Here is an 18,280-nt window from a genome sequence, read left to right on the forward strand (position 1 = left end):
GTGTCACGTATCCTGCTGTGCAAGTGTCTCCCTGATCCATTCAAGCTGTTAATGGCTATTGTGCCCTCTGAAGGATTTGGAGAGTCCTCACCTCTGATAGGAGGTCAAATCCGTGCTCTCCAGTCTGAAAATTGAAGCAAGCAAATGAGAGAATGAACAAAACTTGCTGCTTGTACTAGGTCAGTGAAGCAGGTGTCTTGCAATGTGTTGAGAACAGTGTGGGGATGAAGAAGCCAGTTACTTCAGATTGGTGTAATCTTGAAGATACGGAGTTTGTAGATTCTGAATGGAGTCTTTCTGCTTTGAAAATATTTTCACAGTGTACATACAATAAACTAAGATCTGTTGGAACCATTTAGCAGTGACATCTAACATGTTTCCCTTTCTCTCACATTCTCTGTTTTGGATAGGTGTGTTAAAAACACCTAGTCCAAGTAGAGATCCCAATGAGGTCCCTCGCCTGCCAGACCCCAACCTTGTTTTTCCTCCAACCCCGAGACGATGGAATGCACAGCAGGACCCCACACTGGAAAGACCCAAGACATTGGAGTTCCTGCCCCGGCCACGTCCTGCAGCCAGTCGGCAGCGGCTTGATCCCTGGTGGTTTGTGTCACCCAGCAATGCCAAGGGTGAATCTTCTGCCAACAGTTCAAGTACTGATACTCCAAGCAATCTGGACTCTTGTTTTGCTAGTAGCAGCAGCACTGTAGAAGAGAGACCTGGGCTGCCTGCACTGCTTCCTCTCCAGGTGGGTCTTCCTGTAGAGGAGCGGACACTGTTGGACATAGATGCTGAGGGGCAGAGTCAGGACAGCACCATTCCGCTATGCAGAAGTGAACTTAACACACACAAAGCTGCAGCATATGAACTCAAGCAAGAATTCTGGTCTTAGTATGAAATCCACTGGGGATAGTGAGCCCCTCTAAATTCAATCCTACTTTTTGCACTGAGAATGCACTTTGAAGACAGATGAGATGGAGGGATGCTACAGAGGTGCTGCCTCTGCTGAAGATGTGTTGTTCGACTGCCTGATTTTTGTCTGCAGTTGGATGAAACTTGGCAACTCTGAGCTGCTGACTTTTGCTGTGGGGTTTTTCTGTAGTCTTCCCTGCCCTCTAATTGCGGTTTGAATCTGCAATGAGCTAAAATTATCATATCAAAGTCTTTGTTACTGACCTTGTAGGATTTGGCACTTGCAGTAAGTATATTGGTATCTATCCTGGTATTAATCAGTATTTTCAAAGCTCAAATGTTACACTACAGCAGACACCAGTGTTTGATGTTTTCCCAGGAAATCCAGGATAGAATAAAGTAAACATCTGGAGACTACCTTCTCTGAAATGTATTCAGATCATTAGATAGGTCTGGGAATTATGGTACCCCCCACTGAAGGAGCAGAAGTAGCTATCTTAGACTCGCTTGTCCTCCTTTGCTCATGTGATAGTGCAAGGTGGAACAGATTGCAGAGGAAGGGCATGGCATCTCCACTGATGGAGGTCTTTGAGAACAGACTGACTAGACTTTTGGGAACGAGTAGGTGTAGTTGATCTCGGCTTCAAGGCAGGTTGGCTGGACTTCAGTGACCTCTTGAGGTCCTTCTCAGCCCTATTTTTCTATGACCCTGTGCTTTCAGAAAGATGAAGGCTTGTGGTATGGCTGTTTAGCTTGCTTTTTTGTTTAAAACTTCGGTTCCATCAGCCTCCTTTTCCCACCCCCTGTATCCCAGGCTCATAGTCAAGCTGCCTCAGCTTTGGTAAGGGAATTAGCAGGAACTCTTTCTTCAAAGCTGTGTTGGCATGCAGAAGTTATGTGTTCCCTCTTCTTTTTTTTTTTTTTTTTTTTTTTCCCTTCCTGTTTTTCCTCCTTTGTTGCACTTTTTAGGAGTGGCCCTTGAAACCCAAGACTGTTCTTATGCACACTGATAGTTGTTTAAGGCTCTTTTGAAACTGAGGCTTGTTAGTAGTTGGATTGTGCAAACAGGAATCAGAACATCTGGATTCTGTTTTATTTTGTCACAGACTCACTGTGTGACCTTGGGCAAATAATGTAACCTCTGTGCCTGAATTTCCCCATCTGTAAATAATAGGAATAATACCTACCTCACAGGGAGAGGGGTTGGGACACATGTAATAGATATAAAGTCCTTTGAGATCTTGGAGTGAAAGACACTATAGACATGTAAAACCTTACTACCGTTCAAATAAATAAAAACTCCTAACTCTGGAGCAAGAACAGACCCCTGTCTTGGAGGAAGTCACACAAATAGGGTGTGCCTGTGCTCACAGTTTTCTGTGCAGAGACTGTGTCTGTGCCTCTGCAGGTATATCTTACCAGCTTTAATGAGAGCTTCTCTTCCCCAGTTTTGGCGTTATTAATAAGGGATGTGGCCTTTATACAAGTGTGATAAGGTAGTCTGCTTTTTTGCAGGGTACAGCACATCTGTTCACTCTTTTTGTACAGATCTGTGCTCATTTTGCTAATCTACTGACCATTTGGTTACAAATAACTGATTTGACAGTGCTGCCAACGCAGTGCTCAACCTGTTAGGGCAGTCCAGTCCTGTTGCGAAGGCAGTGTAGCAGAATACTTTCTCACAGCTGTCAGCACACAGAACCTGTGTGTTTAGATGTTTATAACCTGATGTTAAAAGCCAGCGTGTGTGGGGAAGTACTGTACTTAAGTTTTTTTAATTCTGTTTGAGGGCTGAAACCAGCGTGTTGCCATTAGTCAGGTGCACCCTTTTTTCCAAGCAATGACAATATGTTTTTGTGTAGGAAGGTCACACATTTCTGTTTATCACATTCCATGAAATGTGTTTAATGGCAGAATTACTTTTTGCTGCCTTCCCCATTGAATGCTGTGGAGGTAGCCTTAATGGTGCTATACTAGCTGCTGAAGCTGGATAGATTATTGACTGTGTAGGCAAGGTATTCTGATGGTGGGGTTAAGATACTTTAAAAAGAAAATGTTTTTGACACTTTTGTTAAATGTAGACCTTTAGCATTATTGATTTCTTAAGCATTCATCCTTTTGCTTTCCATTTCTGAAAACTCAGTTTGTGATCCAGGGAATTAAATAACAAAGGCAAAACCTACTCAAACAGATGGTTGATTTTGATTGTGCTATCAGAACAATCTCAAGGAAAGCCCAGTCAGAGGCTGTCAGAGGGACTTCAAAGCAGGAGATTAAAACTATCCATTTTTTATAGTCTCCCTTACAATTTTAAGAAGTTTGAAACAAAACTGGATCAGTTGTTCTGAAATGTAATGTATTCTATCCAAGAAGTATCATTACAAATGTCATAGGAAGCATCATATGCTCTACAAAGTCATCACCTGGAATAGTTCAATTCAAATAGGAGTCTTTAAAATCCATTTACTTGTGTGGAATGGGAGATTGCTTTTCTAGGTCACATTGTTTTAACTCAGCCTACTAAGTTTTCTGATAGTTGGCCAGTTGCTTTCACCAAGTGAACTGTAAGGTTTCTGTCAAGTCCCCAACAGGCAAGACAGCTGTAAAGCCAAGTTGTTCAGTCACCTCTTTTGCTTAGGAAAGTTGAGGATGGAGTGTCAAAACCCCTTCCCCCTTTCTCTGTTTTAGATAATCACTTGGTGAAAGTGGTGCGTAGCTCTATTAGAAGTATTTTGCTCTGAAGAGCATCTTCTCTAACATCAAATGGACATTGCTACATCGAGGGAACTGGGTAGAACAGATGACAATGAGTCAAGGATCCAGGTCAGGGTTTCCAACCTAGATATACTCTATTACAAAGCTGCCGGAAAGACTAGGTAGAAGCATAATGTTTGTTTTTTATTTCTTCTTTGAACACTCCTTGGATGCAGTTATCTTCACTGAATCTAGCATGTGAAATAAAATGAGGTAGTCTTTGAACATCGACCCATAACTGTCTTCCAGGTGGGAGCCTGTGGCTAATCTGAGATACTGGGCAAGAGGAGTCTGTTGTAGAAATAAAGCTGTTGGTTTTAGGAGGTGGTGGGATATTCTCTGATGGGCAGAGGGAGCTCTCAAGGCAGAGTTGTCAGGTGTTTCACCCTATTCATCCCAAAAGCTGTTGCAACTGGTGTCCTGAGGCCCAGAGGCTGTGTGCATATTTAAGCTAGCTGGTAATCTCTCCCTGTATTCATCTATCTCATCCTGGCTTGATTTCTCACCATTCTTATTCTGTTGGGTTTTTTCCTTGCCAGCTGTGGAAGCTGAGGTGCTCCAAATCTCCAAAGGAGTGCTTCAGTGTAGTCCTCTAGATACTGAGAAGATATGAGACTGTCCGCTCACAAATCTTTTTTTCTACTAGTTACTAGTATTCCCATTTGTCAGGGAGACAAAAGTTTCAGAATACTGTTGATTGACATACCTTTCTAGCAGTGTTCAAGGAAGATGATGAAAATCTTGCTATAAAAAATTGTAATAAATGTACTGTTTCCTCAGTATCTGAATAAGTTGCACTTATCTTTTTCTCATTTTCTCAGAAAAAAAACCCAACCATGAGAACACAAAATCACTGAGCAGTCAAGATTAATGATAAAAGAATGGGGTAAAATTTGTTAAAGTAATTGCCGGGCTCACAAAGAGGAAGTGACAAATTTTTAAACTAATAGTAATAGTAGTAATGTTGTTTGCTGAGAGAAATTTTCCTAGTCAGGAAACTTTTTTTAAATAGTCAGTATGTATCACTAATTTATGTAATTGATGTGCTAATTTAAGAAATAGAAAAAAGTTTGCCAGCCCTTCAAAATGTGCTATCCTTGTAGCCTATTTGTTTTTCCCGTAAAATTGGAGGGAAAACACAAATATAGCAATTAGTGCAAAAAAATTTTTGATAAATTTCTACTGGTCTCACAGAACTTGTGTGGGACAGGTAGAGAGAAGAAGGCTTTTGTGTCGAAACTAAAGTGATAATAGTTATGGATTTTTTTTCTAATACTGTTGCTTCCTATGGACTGCACAATGCTCTGTTTTGCCAGCAAGTAGGTCTTTTATCTCCTTCCAATCCTTTTCAGAGCTGCAAATGTAACTTTTTATAGGTGTTATTTTTTCCTTCAAAATATTACTGCAATGGGTTGATATTCAGTATGGCGCAGGGAACCTCAGTGAAACTAATTCTTTTCGTAATTGTTTTCTAACAAAATGTGTGTTTTCAAAGTGAAGTTTACATTATTGATGTGGAAACACCTGTTCTGGTTTGGCATGCTTTTATGATGAAGTAGTTTTCTGTACCTCTAGGAATGGGAGTAGTTGCCTTGCTCTTCATAGCACGCTGTTATCTTAAGACTTTATGGATAACACTGCATAAAGGTGTTACTTTGATTTGTCATGAAACCAGATACCTCATTCCGTTGAAGGTGAGGCAGTAATGGTCAAGTAAGTAAAGAAAGGTCTTTGCCATCTGGAGTGTTCTGTTAAATAGAAAATGACAGGAAACCTCCCATCTTGAGTCACCTTTCTATCTAGAGCTTAACTTTTATTTGAAACTTAATTCATCTCTGTGGGATGAATATGGGAGCTGGAGTCCCATTAGATGTATGGAACCAAACCTAATACTGTATCCCAAAATTCCATGATAGACTGTTAACTTTTGTAAGTAATTTTAAGCTAATATTAATGGTTTTGTTTCTTTGGGTTTTTTTTGAAACCTTTCTTTTTGGAAGACATGCTTATTGCTTTCTAACCTTTTCTATGCGTTTTGGAAGTATTCTCAAGAACTCTTGCCAGCTCTGTGGCAAATAAGGAGGCTTATGTCTTGTACAGTGATACAGGTCCTCCTTTTGACTTTACGTTTTTCAGTATGAAACAAAGATGTTTATATTTGGAAATGAAGATTTCTGATCCTTATCCTGTTGCTGCAGAACAGCTGCTTAAATTCCATATTTATAACTCCCTTAAAGCTATAATTTAGGTGAAACTGGACATTAAGAGTGAGGGGATAGACGTGTGTTAAAACATATTTGCAAACAAGCAATAAATACAGCATGTATGTGCAAAGAACCAAAACACACTCATGCTGTCACAGAGGATAACTTTCAGACTTCATAAACCTTTTCTTGATCATATAGCTAAGATATCTTAGGGCAAGAATGCCTTTCTATGTTTTTCTGTTAAGTTTTTTTTGTGTAAGATTAGAATATGGTGGTTTGCACAACCAGTGGTATTGTATCTAGCTGAACAGAAGCGATTTTTAACCAAATTTTAATCTTTTTCTTCTTTATTTCCAATCCAGTTTGTGGTTTACATTTTCCCTTTTTCTGTGGTTAACAAACAAAAGAGTCTTAAGAAGCACTTGTTTGTTGTTTCCTCAGCCCTACTTTCACTGTTTCATGAGGCAGTATGGAAATGCCTTCATGGCTTATTCTGCTGCTCCCTCTGTTGAACACGCTGGTATAAAGTCACATGCTGCTGTTAAAAGGTGCGTTTGCTTTAGTTTTTTCTCATGCTCAGATTTTTTGTGCAGCTTTGCTATTGGTGAAAGATTAATACAGCTTCTGAAATGACCTACATCAGCTTTATTTTTGTATGTTAAAAATACTCTTTCCCACCGAATAGGTGTGTGTGCTTGGTTAAAAGATAATTTGCCACTGGTGACAGAGTGGTGGGTCTGATGTAGCTACCAGAATTACTGTTGTTCCTCTCTAACAAGGATCTCCCTTTTTTTGCAACTAGAAAGTCTGCAGCACTTCATCAATGTTTGTACAAGAAACACATTTTATTTCCTTTTCTACATGTGTCAAAAATATTTTTTATTTTGGTACTAAGTGGACCAGGAACACAATTTTGCTACCGAGAATGGCTTCTTGGACTGTTTGGTTTTTGGGTTTTTTTGTTGTGTTTTGTGTTTTGGTTTTTTTGGTTTTTTTTTAAACCTGTGAGATATGTGTTAGGTGTATCCTGTATTCCTAGGTGCCTTCTATCTCACATGCCTCCTTGCTAGGGCCTGAGGTTGTTTTTTGGAGGGAACTCCTGGTTGTAGCTTTCAGTACTGTAGTGTTCTTCATTGCACATCAGGCCAAATACCAGCACAGTAAATATTTCATGTCCTCCCATTTACTGATGTTCATACACCCCTGTGGAAAGAAGTGCACTATCCCTGGCTCTCCTTATCTCTCGATTAGTATACTGCCCCTATCTCATCTTTTTGGGTTATTAATTATTGTTGCCATAGTACTTGGGGGCCTAAGACAGAAACAAATACATGTTTTAGGTGTGGTTTGACCTAAAATGTTTTCCAAGTCAAAAGCATAAGACACAACCAGGAGAAGTGAAAATGAAGCTTTGCAGGAAATAGCAAATAAAAGAATAAAATTATCCTTCTTAATAAGCAGTTAGAGTACAGAGGGATACTAGCTGCTTAGTAATTTCATGGCATTGTAGGCAAGTTGGGTCCTAAAGAAGCAGTTGAGGGGAATGTGTAGTTACTTAATCTCTCGCTGGTTTCTTTTATTTTACCCTGAGATATCTCATTTGTAGAGATGTAAAGGGAAGAAGGCATAAATTTTGGTAAGAACTGCTCTAGGTAGGCAGTTGAGGCTGGAACGATGGGAGGACAGAGGCAAACACTTGTATTTGGCTTTTTAACATGCTAATTCCTAATCAAAAAATAAAACCAGCAATTCAGTTTCCTAAATTAAGTTTATACTTCATTTTACTATGTATGTCTCAAAATTAAATGACAAGGTGGGTCATTTTTCTTGATGGTTTCTGAACTGTGGAAGAGCGGATTGTCAATAGACCAGAAGATGGTGATTTCATGTTGGCCACTATTGCTTTTAAAAGTGAAGGTCTGTTTTTTGGAAACAAGGTGGGTTGTTTTAAATAATCTCACGTGCTTTTAAAGTGGACCTACACACAATCTTGATCATTTCCCTGTATTTGCAGTGTTGTTTTCCTGACATCAGATCCTAATACAGTCCTTATTGTATCTGAATGCTAATAATGTTCAGACAGCCCAATATAGCTAATATTAAGAAACCATGACACATTTTTAGTGGTTAGTATCCTGGATTTATAAGCTCAGCTTGAAGTGTGCTACTGTTAGGTTTGTAGCTGATGGATCAGATGGATGCACAGCTAGCAAAATGGGGCTTAGAACAAATCTGCAGGAGGAATGCCAAAGTTTTATTTGCTTAAAATAAATTATTTGAAAAATAATCATGTTGTGGGGAAAAAAGGCCCTTCATTATTCAGAAGTACTTTACTAGGATCTTGTCCATGCTCAAATTTTAGCTTCTAGGATAGCTAGTGAGAACCTATATTGTGTTCAAAAGTTGTTGGCTGTAACCTCAGCCTAAGACCAGAATATTGCATTTTATATATGCTGTGTGAGTGATTGACACTGTCTCCCTGTTCTACCTTGATTGTTCCAGTTTAGCCTTTTTTCAAGAGCAGATGTTGAGGTTGGATAAAGCTAACCTCCTAGTCTTGGAGAGACATATGGGTCTGAGAAAAAAGAAACATTGTTCTAGCCATGTCCTGATGCTTTTGTGTCCCACTCTTTTAGCAGTAGAGGTTATAATTGAGCAGGAAGACATGCTGGTGTTTCTCCAAGCTTCATTGATAAGAATGCTGCTAATGGAAGATTTCAGTATGTACATGAATGCTTTTTTTAGGAACCGTTGTACTTGGTTTTCTCGTCACTGAGTTTCAGAACAAACCTGGCCTCTGATTACTGTTTGGCATAGCTCGGTTGCACACTGAGCTGCTTCAGTTTTAGCTACATCTAGAGGAGAACTGAGCTTCTACCTCAGGTTCTTCTGGAATTTATGGGTGTGGTCACTTCTCAACTTGGGTTACTTAGATGTGGCCACTTCTTAACTTGGGTAATGTGTTTTCTCGCAGGCCCAGTCTGTGTTACAAAATGACTTGTCACCCTACGAACCATCACCTTGTTGCCCAGATAGTCATAGTAGGGTGGTTGTTCTGTCTTGCATGCTTTAGTGAGTGGCTCTTACAATGTCAACAGGATTAGCATGTGTATCTGAATAGGGCAGCTAATACCTCTGAGCTGACTTTTCACACTGCATCTCAAGCAGATGTTACTGCATCAGTTCTGCCATTGCTCTGTTGTTGAGGTTATCTTGACAAACATAACATCCAGTAGCCCTAGACTGTAAAGAATAAAGCCCCAGGGAAAAAAAAAAAAAAGAAAGTACACAAGTGTTTGCCAGTTGAATGGTTGAGTTTGGCCAGTGTTCTTTGCAGAGTAAAATCCATTCTTGTGCAACATAGGTCTCTTTGGGACATGACTAAATTCAAAGTGGAGAATATACCTAGATCCACTTAAACTCGGTAGGCACCAGTGCCCATTATATTTGGCAATTACAGTAAGAAACCACATAGAGCCAAGAAGATCTAGTAGTAAAAGTTTGTATTTAGGGCAATTAACTTTTAAGTTAGAAGGGAAGAGGCCTCAGTTTAAGAAAGCTCTTCATCACATACTTAAGCATCATTGAAGTCAGCGGAATGTATCTGTGGGTCAAAATGCACAAGACCCCAATTCAGCTAAGCTCCTTTAATCTAAATGAGGGGATTGTCGTGTAGAAATTAATGGTGAAGGATCAGGCTCCATACTTGGATTGTCAGAGGAAAGAGTCAGTTTACCTGAGGAAAGAGTTCCTTCACAAGCCTCTGGGTAAATGCTCGTTTGATTGCTGACTCTTGTGGCCTTTCCATGACTGCACATGCCATGCCTATTTGACTGCTAAGTCTTGCCATAAACAGGGTAAGCTTTGGAATGTTTTCTGATACAGGAAGAAAGAGCGATGGCTTCTGCATTAGCAGGCTACTACAGGAAGAAAGAGCGATGGCTTCTGCATTAGCAGGCTACTACAGGAAGAAAGAGCAATGGCTTCTGCATTAGCAGGCTACTACAGGAAGAAAGAGCAATGGCTTCTGCATTAGCAGGCTACTAGCTGTAAAGGGGCAGTAAGCGGTGCACGGAGGTTGTATGTGCAACTGTCAGTTTAACCTGAGACCACCTCTCAGGTGTTTTTTCTCATTTTAAAAACGCATCCCTCCAGGCTGGTGGACAGACCGGACAAGTTCAGCAGTGATCAACATCCACCACTGTTACTAGAGTTCTAGGGTTCTTGTTTGTCGGCTGTTGGCGCAGCACTTCGTGCTGGTATATGTGATTTCTGTGTCATAAATTCAGGATAAGCTGGAAATATCTGATATATTTTGCCTGACTTAAGTTGAGAGGCTTATATGGAGTGGGCAGGGCAACAGTTGTGCAAAAATCAGGGAAAATACCTGTGCTTTTAACAGTGTCTCTTCTGTGGCTTTGAAAGTCCAAGAATTTCTCAGCCAGAGAATGTATTTCCTCCCTCTTTTTATAAGCTACTCCTTTCTTTTGCCTTATTAATTGTGGATCTGCTCCTGCTTCTATTTAAATCCAGATGCAAAAATCAGTGACCTGACTTTCCTAGGTACAATGCTGTAAATCTGAAGAACCAGGTGAGTAGATTATTCTAGTGTAAGATCATGGCCCCATGTCTGTTCTTTTGAGATATGGGATAGTTCCTGCTTGCGTTGAAATCACTGTGTGGAGGGTATTGGGTACTTCATAAGGAACTCCAAACTCTGCAGAACTGGAATTCATTTTGCAACCTAAGTATTTCAGTCTGGTTTTGGAGACCTCTGTATGTCTTCTCTTCTGTTCATGGTGTTCAAAAGTACCTGAAGGTATATTTTACCTGAAGAACCTGCAATGAAAGCAGTTACATTAGCAAGTGGTAATGTACCCCAGAGTTGAGTAAAATAACGGAGGCCACCAAGTTTTTCTTGTTTGTGTGATAAAATGTTGTCAAATTAAGTGATTTGTTGGAGCCTTCCTTTAACTTCTGTACAGCAGTAAGCTTAGAGGAAAAGAAGATTGCATTATTTTTTAAAAAGCTTTATTTGTGACCGGGACTTGTTGCCTCTGACCCTCTTGGGCTTAAATAGTTAAATTATATTAATGTCCAGTTTGTTTCACTGTAGGTAACACATCAACTGAATACTCTTGTGCATAATCTACTGTATCTTTCCTCTGTTCTGTGTCAATGTATTATGTGTATTTGGATTACAGTTCTTTTTTTGTATTTAAATTATTTTATGTTATAGAACAATATTTAAATGAAGCAAAGAGCTAATGAAAGTTGTTGGCGTTTTGGGATTTCTTTTCTCTTTGCTCTTTTTTTGGATGTACTGTAAATTGTAAACCAAGGATGCCAAGCAGGCTTGGTTCAATGGCTAAAATTATTGTATTACAGTGTAATGCTGATCTAGGCCTTGTCTCAACACTAGAGCACACAGACTTGAATAAAACTGTTATAAAAGTGATCGTCTTTAGGCCTTGAGTTCTTGATTTTGTGCTTCAAATAGCAGTGGCATTACCTTGATCTGAGGAGTTCAGAATTTTTCCTAGTGCCACAAGAAGTTTATTTTTCTTTGCAAGGTAACTTGGTCCTGATCATCTCTTCCAGCTCTGGGCCCTCCATAGGGTTTTTGAAATCTGTTTTTGCAAAACCCAGGACAGTAGGCACAGTACCTGCCTGCTCACCCCTTTTTGGCTTTTTCTGCACAGGGTGATTAATTGCATACTATTTTTTATTAAGATTAGTATTGCTGTTCTGTTTTTTCTACTCTTTATTTATTATCCCAGCCAGAATGTGAATCTGGATCTGAAGCTAATGCAGTAACACATTTTGTGCATGATGACATTTAACAGATGGTTTAGATTCACTTCTGATGCTGTGCCTTTGTCCCTGCCACATCATTCAGTGAGACACAGTTGCTTGAACAAGGCTCTTTCCAAGCTGTCCTTCATTTGCTGTTGGTGTGAAAGCCAGAACAATGTGGGTTTGATTCCTAGGTTGTATGTTTGGTTTCTAAGTTGTGCCTTTGCTCTTCTCTGCCACCAAGCCATCATTTCACATTTCCGTGCTTTAAGAAACGCGGCTGCACTGATGAAGGACTGTGCACTCCAAGACCTTAAGTTTCATCATTTCCTGTTGAAGAATTTTTTCACTAACATGGGTATGTGCAAGAAATCCTACACCCTTCCAGCAGATATGGAGACTGAACAGTGCATGGGTAGGCTACCTTTAGTCATATATTCCATTCAAACTGCTGTAGTGATGGTTTTTGTGATAAACTGGGAGGAGAGGCAGTCAATTACATTTAGTTAGAAAAATAGCATGGAAAATTAATTGCCTTTTCACTTGTTTTAACAAAAGGTGTCTTGCAATGTTTTATCTTTGAAACTATCTTTCCCCTTCTCCCCAAATCCTGACTCCTCAAATTAACCCAAATATTTCTGTCTTCTGTAATGTTTTTCAGAATAGGATTCTGTCCTAAAAGAATCGGATTTTCTAGCTGAATTTACTCACCTGTCACAACCACAAGGTTACCATAATTTTCAAGCTGGACTCCTCAGGAACAAAAATTTAGATGCATCATGGCAGATAAATTTCTGCCAGCAAATGCAGCTTCTACAGAAAATGGCAGGAACACATAGCACTGGGGCAGAACATAGAAATAAAACTAGCAGTGTTCTAAGCGGGGAAATCTAATCACTTCTAGCAGAGAGGGAGGATCCTAAATGAAAGCTGCCAGGGTTAGCATGGATGCAGAATGAACACACGAGCAGATGCTTTAAGCTGAGTAATTTCAGTTTTTCTTTTGTTGATGTGTAGGCAAGGGGTGCACATACAAATTCTACAGTGCAAATCTTATGTAGGCCTTCAGCTGTAAATACACTCAAGTGAGGAACTTGTAATGTTAACATAACATTATGTTCTGCAGATGGTAAATGCTGGAATAGTACATGTAAGTGGTGCTCTGAAAGCCCATTGCATACCTTGCTGAAACCTCTCAGTACCCTTCTGAGGCTAAGCAGATTAAGGGGAAGGTAGGCAGGGCTACGCAGTTGCAGCTCATATGATAAATTAATCTGCTGTTTCTAGTGGAATTTTGACATGCTTGGCCCTTCTTACATGGAAGAAAAGGAAGAGGCTGTCCTAAAGCTAGGTTTAACAATAACCACATCAATTGTAACATGAAAAGTTTTCAGGCATATTGGTATTGCACTCAAGCAGGCTAGGCTTTAGAAAAAATGCTGGAGGGAACATGGTAACAACAAACATCTGGAGTATCTTAACAAGGGTTAACAAGCTTTATCTCCATGCTTATGCACAACTGACACTACAGTTTGCTCTGGCAGGGAAAAAGGAAACAATTGTGACAGGATGAGCAAAGCTCTGGGGCTTTCAAGTAGACTTCAACATGCTTTGTGGCTCTTTACTACTTAATCTAAAATCTTATTAATGGCATGTGATTTATTTTCTGTTAAGTCCTCATTAATTTAACAAAGAACAAATTGAAATGGAATGAAAAGAGGCAGGATCAACTGATAGCACTCCAGCATAAAGTAGAACAAAACCATAATCGCTTTACTAAATATAGCCAAAGCCCATACACTTCATGCCTGCAGAATTTGCTCTGAAATTTATTCCTTTCTCCCAAAACCATGCTCTAACACCTTAACTTTAATATTATAATAAAACAGGGGTTTGAATATTTTTTTTTTAAAAAGTGGATGGGGTTACCTGTCACAGATTGCAGTTAGTATTAAAAGAACCAGCTCTTATGGATGTGAACGTCTTAGGCCGTCATGTTCCCCAATGGGATCCTGAGCCAGTGGTCAGAGAACTGGCCAGCAGTCTGGCATTTTTGATTTTGGTGATCTCAGTTGTATCTGGCTCTTTAGTTTTTTCTACAGATACCCCCAGATCTTGCAGGACTCAGTCAAAGGTAAGAGGATCTTATAAGGTGGTTTGTGTTCTAAAGGAGAATTGTTCTGGAAAAGTCTCATGATTTGTGACTGGAGAAGCTGTGGCAAAGAAAGTGGTCTCAGATGGGGGGGGGGGGGGGGGGGAAGGAAGGAGGTGTAAGGCAGGAGGTTTATTTATTCTTGTCTGCCTGCAGAAGGGAAGGGAGGGGTGGAACAGGAACCAGTACTGATGAGAATGTGGGTTAGAGCTTTCCTGGGATGCTACAAGAAATAAGGAGAAACCAGCAGAGTTGCTACAGAAGAGGAAACACCCTGGCTTATACCTGATCATGCAACGCGTTTCCACCAGCAAAAAGAACTTGAGGTCATAACTTCCAATCACTCCTTACGCTAAGGCAGACCTCTCACCCTTCATAGGGGCTGCTTCTCTGGGACTACCCTCACCCACTTGAAATTCCCTATCTTTTACCCTGTCCAAAACTTCTGTTCCCAGAGCCCTCCTAAATGAGCCTTCTAGTTCCCTCGCCTTAATGTCTCTACTTGCTGCTGTTGCAGTGCCATCCTCTCCTCATGGGTGACTGGTAACTGCTCTGATGGTAACATGTTGCAGCATCTGTGGAAGAGAGTCCACTTCCCGCTCTTCTGGAGTAGGAAAGCAAGCCAACCCCGAAATACTGATCTGCTTGGGGTGATTTTGGAGACAGGGAAAGGAGGTTTGCAAGGAAGACCAAACTTGGGGTTTTCACACCCTCTCTGGTGTGAAAGAGAGAAGTAGAATTTGCATCTCTCTGGTTTTGAGAGTAGAAAGAGCAGGGTAAATGACTAGAGAAACAAGTGAGTATGGCAGCAGAGACGCCCCATCATCATCTTCAGGCCTCAGCCCCTGACAAACTGAGTGAGAATCTTGTCTCTTTAGGCCCAATTATCTCACTACATCTTTTTCCAAATAGGTAAATATCAGTGGTGTCTCTGGGCAGGAAGAGCCTTTCAGGCAGGCTCTGTAGCACAGCCTGTACTTTGTCACTTCTACATTTGTTATTTCTGGGGTGGTTTCAGGACTATCTCAAGTCAGCACTGAAAGGATTTTAAATTCAGACCTGCCCAAGGCAAAAACAAACAAATTCCCAATGTAGGAGGTATTGCACTAGTAATGTTGCTGACTTCCAGGTGTATGTATGTAGCTTTATTAATCTGAAAATTTATTCTACTCATATAGTAAAACCATCCATGTAGTCCCACAGCAAGTGAAGGTTTTCTGAAGAGCCTTCCTCTGCTGTTGTTGCTGGTGGCAGTTATCTTTGGTGGTATCAAGGTTATACCTGTAATGCTTTGGTTTCCTTAATTAAGCTTTTGTGTCAGGGAGCAGCACTGTCGGGTGCTGCTCTGTAAGGGAAGATGAGCTGGAGCAAAGGATGATGGCAGGGCAGTGGCCTCACCTATGCAGTCCCAGGGTCCCTGAGCAAGGTGAGTAGAGCAGGTCCAGTGACAATAACCAGGGCCGGTCACAGTCCAGTGACTGCCAGGCAAGTCTGTAGGAATTAGGTGGGTCTAAGGTCAAGCCAGGAAAGGGGGAGTGGGCCTGGGTCAGCAAGGTACCTGGGCAGGCATAGCTATGGTCAGAATTTAGCAAGGCAAGGCAAGGACCATCGACAAGAAAATGTGGCTACCCAGTGAAGTGGGGGAGTCTGTGATGAGGTTTCTCACAGCTCTGGTCCCAGCAGTGTTGTCCAAGGCCACACAGCTGTGTCTCTCTGAGCTGGCCTTGAGCCCAAGCAGCCAAACCTGTAGAAGGGGGGAAAAGAAGTCACAGAGGCTGTTGGGTACTCAGGGGACTGACACCTATTCCATGACAAATCTATTATAGTTCATAATGATCGTAGTTTGTATTGAGTTCTGTAGTTCATCATTAGTTGTAATTGAGTGCAGTTAGAGGGAGAGAGGAGGGCCAGAACACAGAGCTTTCACTGCTCCTGGGGGTTTCAGACCTCAGCTTTGGCTGAGTCTGGTGGAAGAAGCAGCTCCTGCAGCCTCCGTACCTAGTGTCTCCAGTACAAAGAGCAGAGATTAAAAACCATTCTCTGCTGGCTTTATCCTCCTCCGTGCAAGTTTCCATCTTTATAATCCAAGCTCCTTTTCTGCAATCAGATAGCTTTCTCTGGAGCAGTCTGTCATAACTGTTTGCCAACTGATTTCTCAGCTGCATGCAATTCTGACATTAGGACCACGCTGTTCTTGAAGCCACATGTCAGCTCTTCTGGGTTAGCCTGAAGTATTTTTCCCTTCACAAATTACATGCAAGGTAGGGCAGCCACTTTTTTTCTCCCTGATTATACACATACCTTCAAGCAGTGCTATTTCAAGCCATGTCCATCACTATCCTGCCTAGAGACATGGATGAGGGATCAACATTATCCCTTCTTAATTCTGAAATAGCATCACAGCAACTTAGTCTTCAGTGTTCTTCAACTTAAACAGCCATCACAAAAACTGCTGCCAACCTCTCGATCACAAATTCTCTCCCATGCAACTAAACATGGGATGGACTTTTTAAAAAGTGTTGGATAGTGTAAAACCAAAAGTGTCGGGAGAGCCTAGGAATTTGCTGTAGTAACCTGCTACTTATGCAAGCCTCTCTGGACTTGTACCTACATGGTCTTCAGGATGTAAGTGCTATCTACTATCTCTCCAGAACAGGGCTTTTGGGACTGGGGAGGGCCAAGGCAGAACCTGCCATGAGAGCTCTTAAGCACCAGTAACGTTGTGTTGCACAAGCAGCTAGTATGGCTGTTGGAAAGGGTTTTCCTTTCCTCATCTAAACCATATAGTGGGTGGGTAGCAGCTGGCAAGCTTTCACACAAGCTTTCTGGAATAAGAGCAGACCTGTGGGACCACCTGGCTAAGGAAATCTGAGGGTCTGACCCACTCTGTGCAACTCCTGTTTTGTCTCACCCAACAAGCGATTCCCCTTGGGGCTGTATGGCACATCCAAACCACCTCATTTTGATGCAGTTCATGCCACTTTGGGCTCCATCTCAGACTGGCAATCTTAACTCTGTGGCAGACCCTTTGTAAGCTTACTCTTCTCTGAAGGTTTTGGTGTGCATCGGGCTGCTGCCTGTATATATTCTAAACAAAACCAGCCAAGAGCAAGGCATGCTGGTCAGCAACATCCCCATCAGCCTCTCTTTTGTGACAAAAGCACTGTGCAAGCCATCACTTTAAGTGCCACAGACCTAGGCCTATAACTCGTGTACAGCCATTTTCTTTGCCAGTGGGTCTGCCTCAGTTTGCTAGTACTGACTGTGCTCACAGTCTCTGCCCCCCCATCCTCAGGGAGGGCGTAGCTCTTCTTGTCGCTCAAGGGCATTTGCCTGGCACCCGCTACCATTACACCCTGGTACCTGGAGCTTCTCAGTGCAGGCAGGGGAGCAGAAAAGCAGCAGGACTTGGCCAGAGGCACTTGGTGACCCTGAAGCAGAGCCCTTGGCTTAATCTCTCTTCTCAGGTATGTGTGCACATCCCCAGGCTTGCAAGCAGTACAGAGCCCTCGGTAAGTGCAGCACACCTGTGTATTTCCTTTGCTTGCTCTTGCCGATGTTTTGAATAGCACATGCATGTGTATCATTTAAGCCGATGTCTTACTGCATCAGCTAAACTCCCGGGATGTCACTGCTAGCCGGAGTTTTCACCCCATACCATCAGTGTTCCCTCTGTGTGCCTGGAGCTCTCTACCCCAAACGCAATTCTAATCAGGAAAACAATACACTGGGAAATCACTCTGAAGCCCACACCTGGGCCTGTGCAGGGGGGCTGGGGACCTAGCCACAGGTGAACCAGCAATGCACAAATTCTTCTTGGCATCCTGCTCTTTGTCAGTCTGACACCAACCTCCTATCCCTCGAAGACCTCATTCATCCTCAACAGGTAGGTCCCTTTGGCTTTCAGTACAGCCCAGTGACTGTGCCATGTATTTTTTCTGCAATAGGAACAAGCAAGGTATTCATCTAGGTCCTGACAACAGGTTGGAGTTTAAGGAATGTGTATTAAATTTAGAATTAAAGGGACAGGCAAAATAAATGGATTTGAACATGCAAGGTGTATAGGATTCCTCACTGGCTGTGCTAAAGCATGGATTAGTTTTATCCTCATGATACCCTGGGAAAGAGTCAACACTTGATCTCCCTGAAAGTCACCAAACAGTCTGGATAGTTTTCCTCTTTTCTAGAAGGAAAGATTTTGGCAAACACAATGCTGCTGCAGCTGGGAACAGTGCTTAAAATAACACTGAGGCTCCAGCTCAGATTGGTAGCCTCTGGCAGCTGCACTGTGGATTGCCAGGAAGAAACTGTTTGCATCCTCAAACTGTAGGGGATGTTCCTACCGGTGCAGAAATATTATTAATTGCTAAATGTTTTGTGCCATCATGGGCTGATAAGGAGGTGGATTTACTGTAAAAAGGCAACCCAGGGCATAGACAGCAAGTTTGTGCTGCTGTGA

General features: G+C 41.6%; 1 protein-coding gene across 1 annotated transcript in view; it reads left to right on the forward strand.

Annotated features, from left to right (window-relative positions):
• MAP3K9 (mitogen-activated protein kinase kinase kinase 9) overlaps positions 1–11,323 on the forward strand; it is a 63,292-nt gene extending 51,969 nt beyond the window's left edge. Inside the window, exon 12 of the mRNA XM_074909164.1 lies at positions 411–11,323. Within this exon, the coding sequence (XP_074765265.1) occupies positions 411–892 (482 nt within the window). The 3' untranslated portion in view covers positions 893–11,323. The remainder of the gene's footprint in view (positions 1–410) is intronic.
• Positions 11,324–18,280: the final 6,957 nt, after the last annotated feature.

Source organism: Athene noctua, chromosome 6 (assembly GCF_965140245.1).
Source record: "Athene noctua chromosome 6, bAthNoc1.hap1.1, whole genome shotgun sequence".
Lineage (NCBI taxonomy): Eukaryota > Metazoa > Chordata > Aves > Strigiformes > Strigidae > Athene > Athene noctua.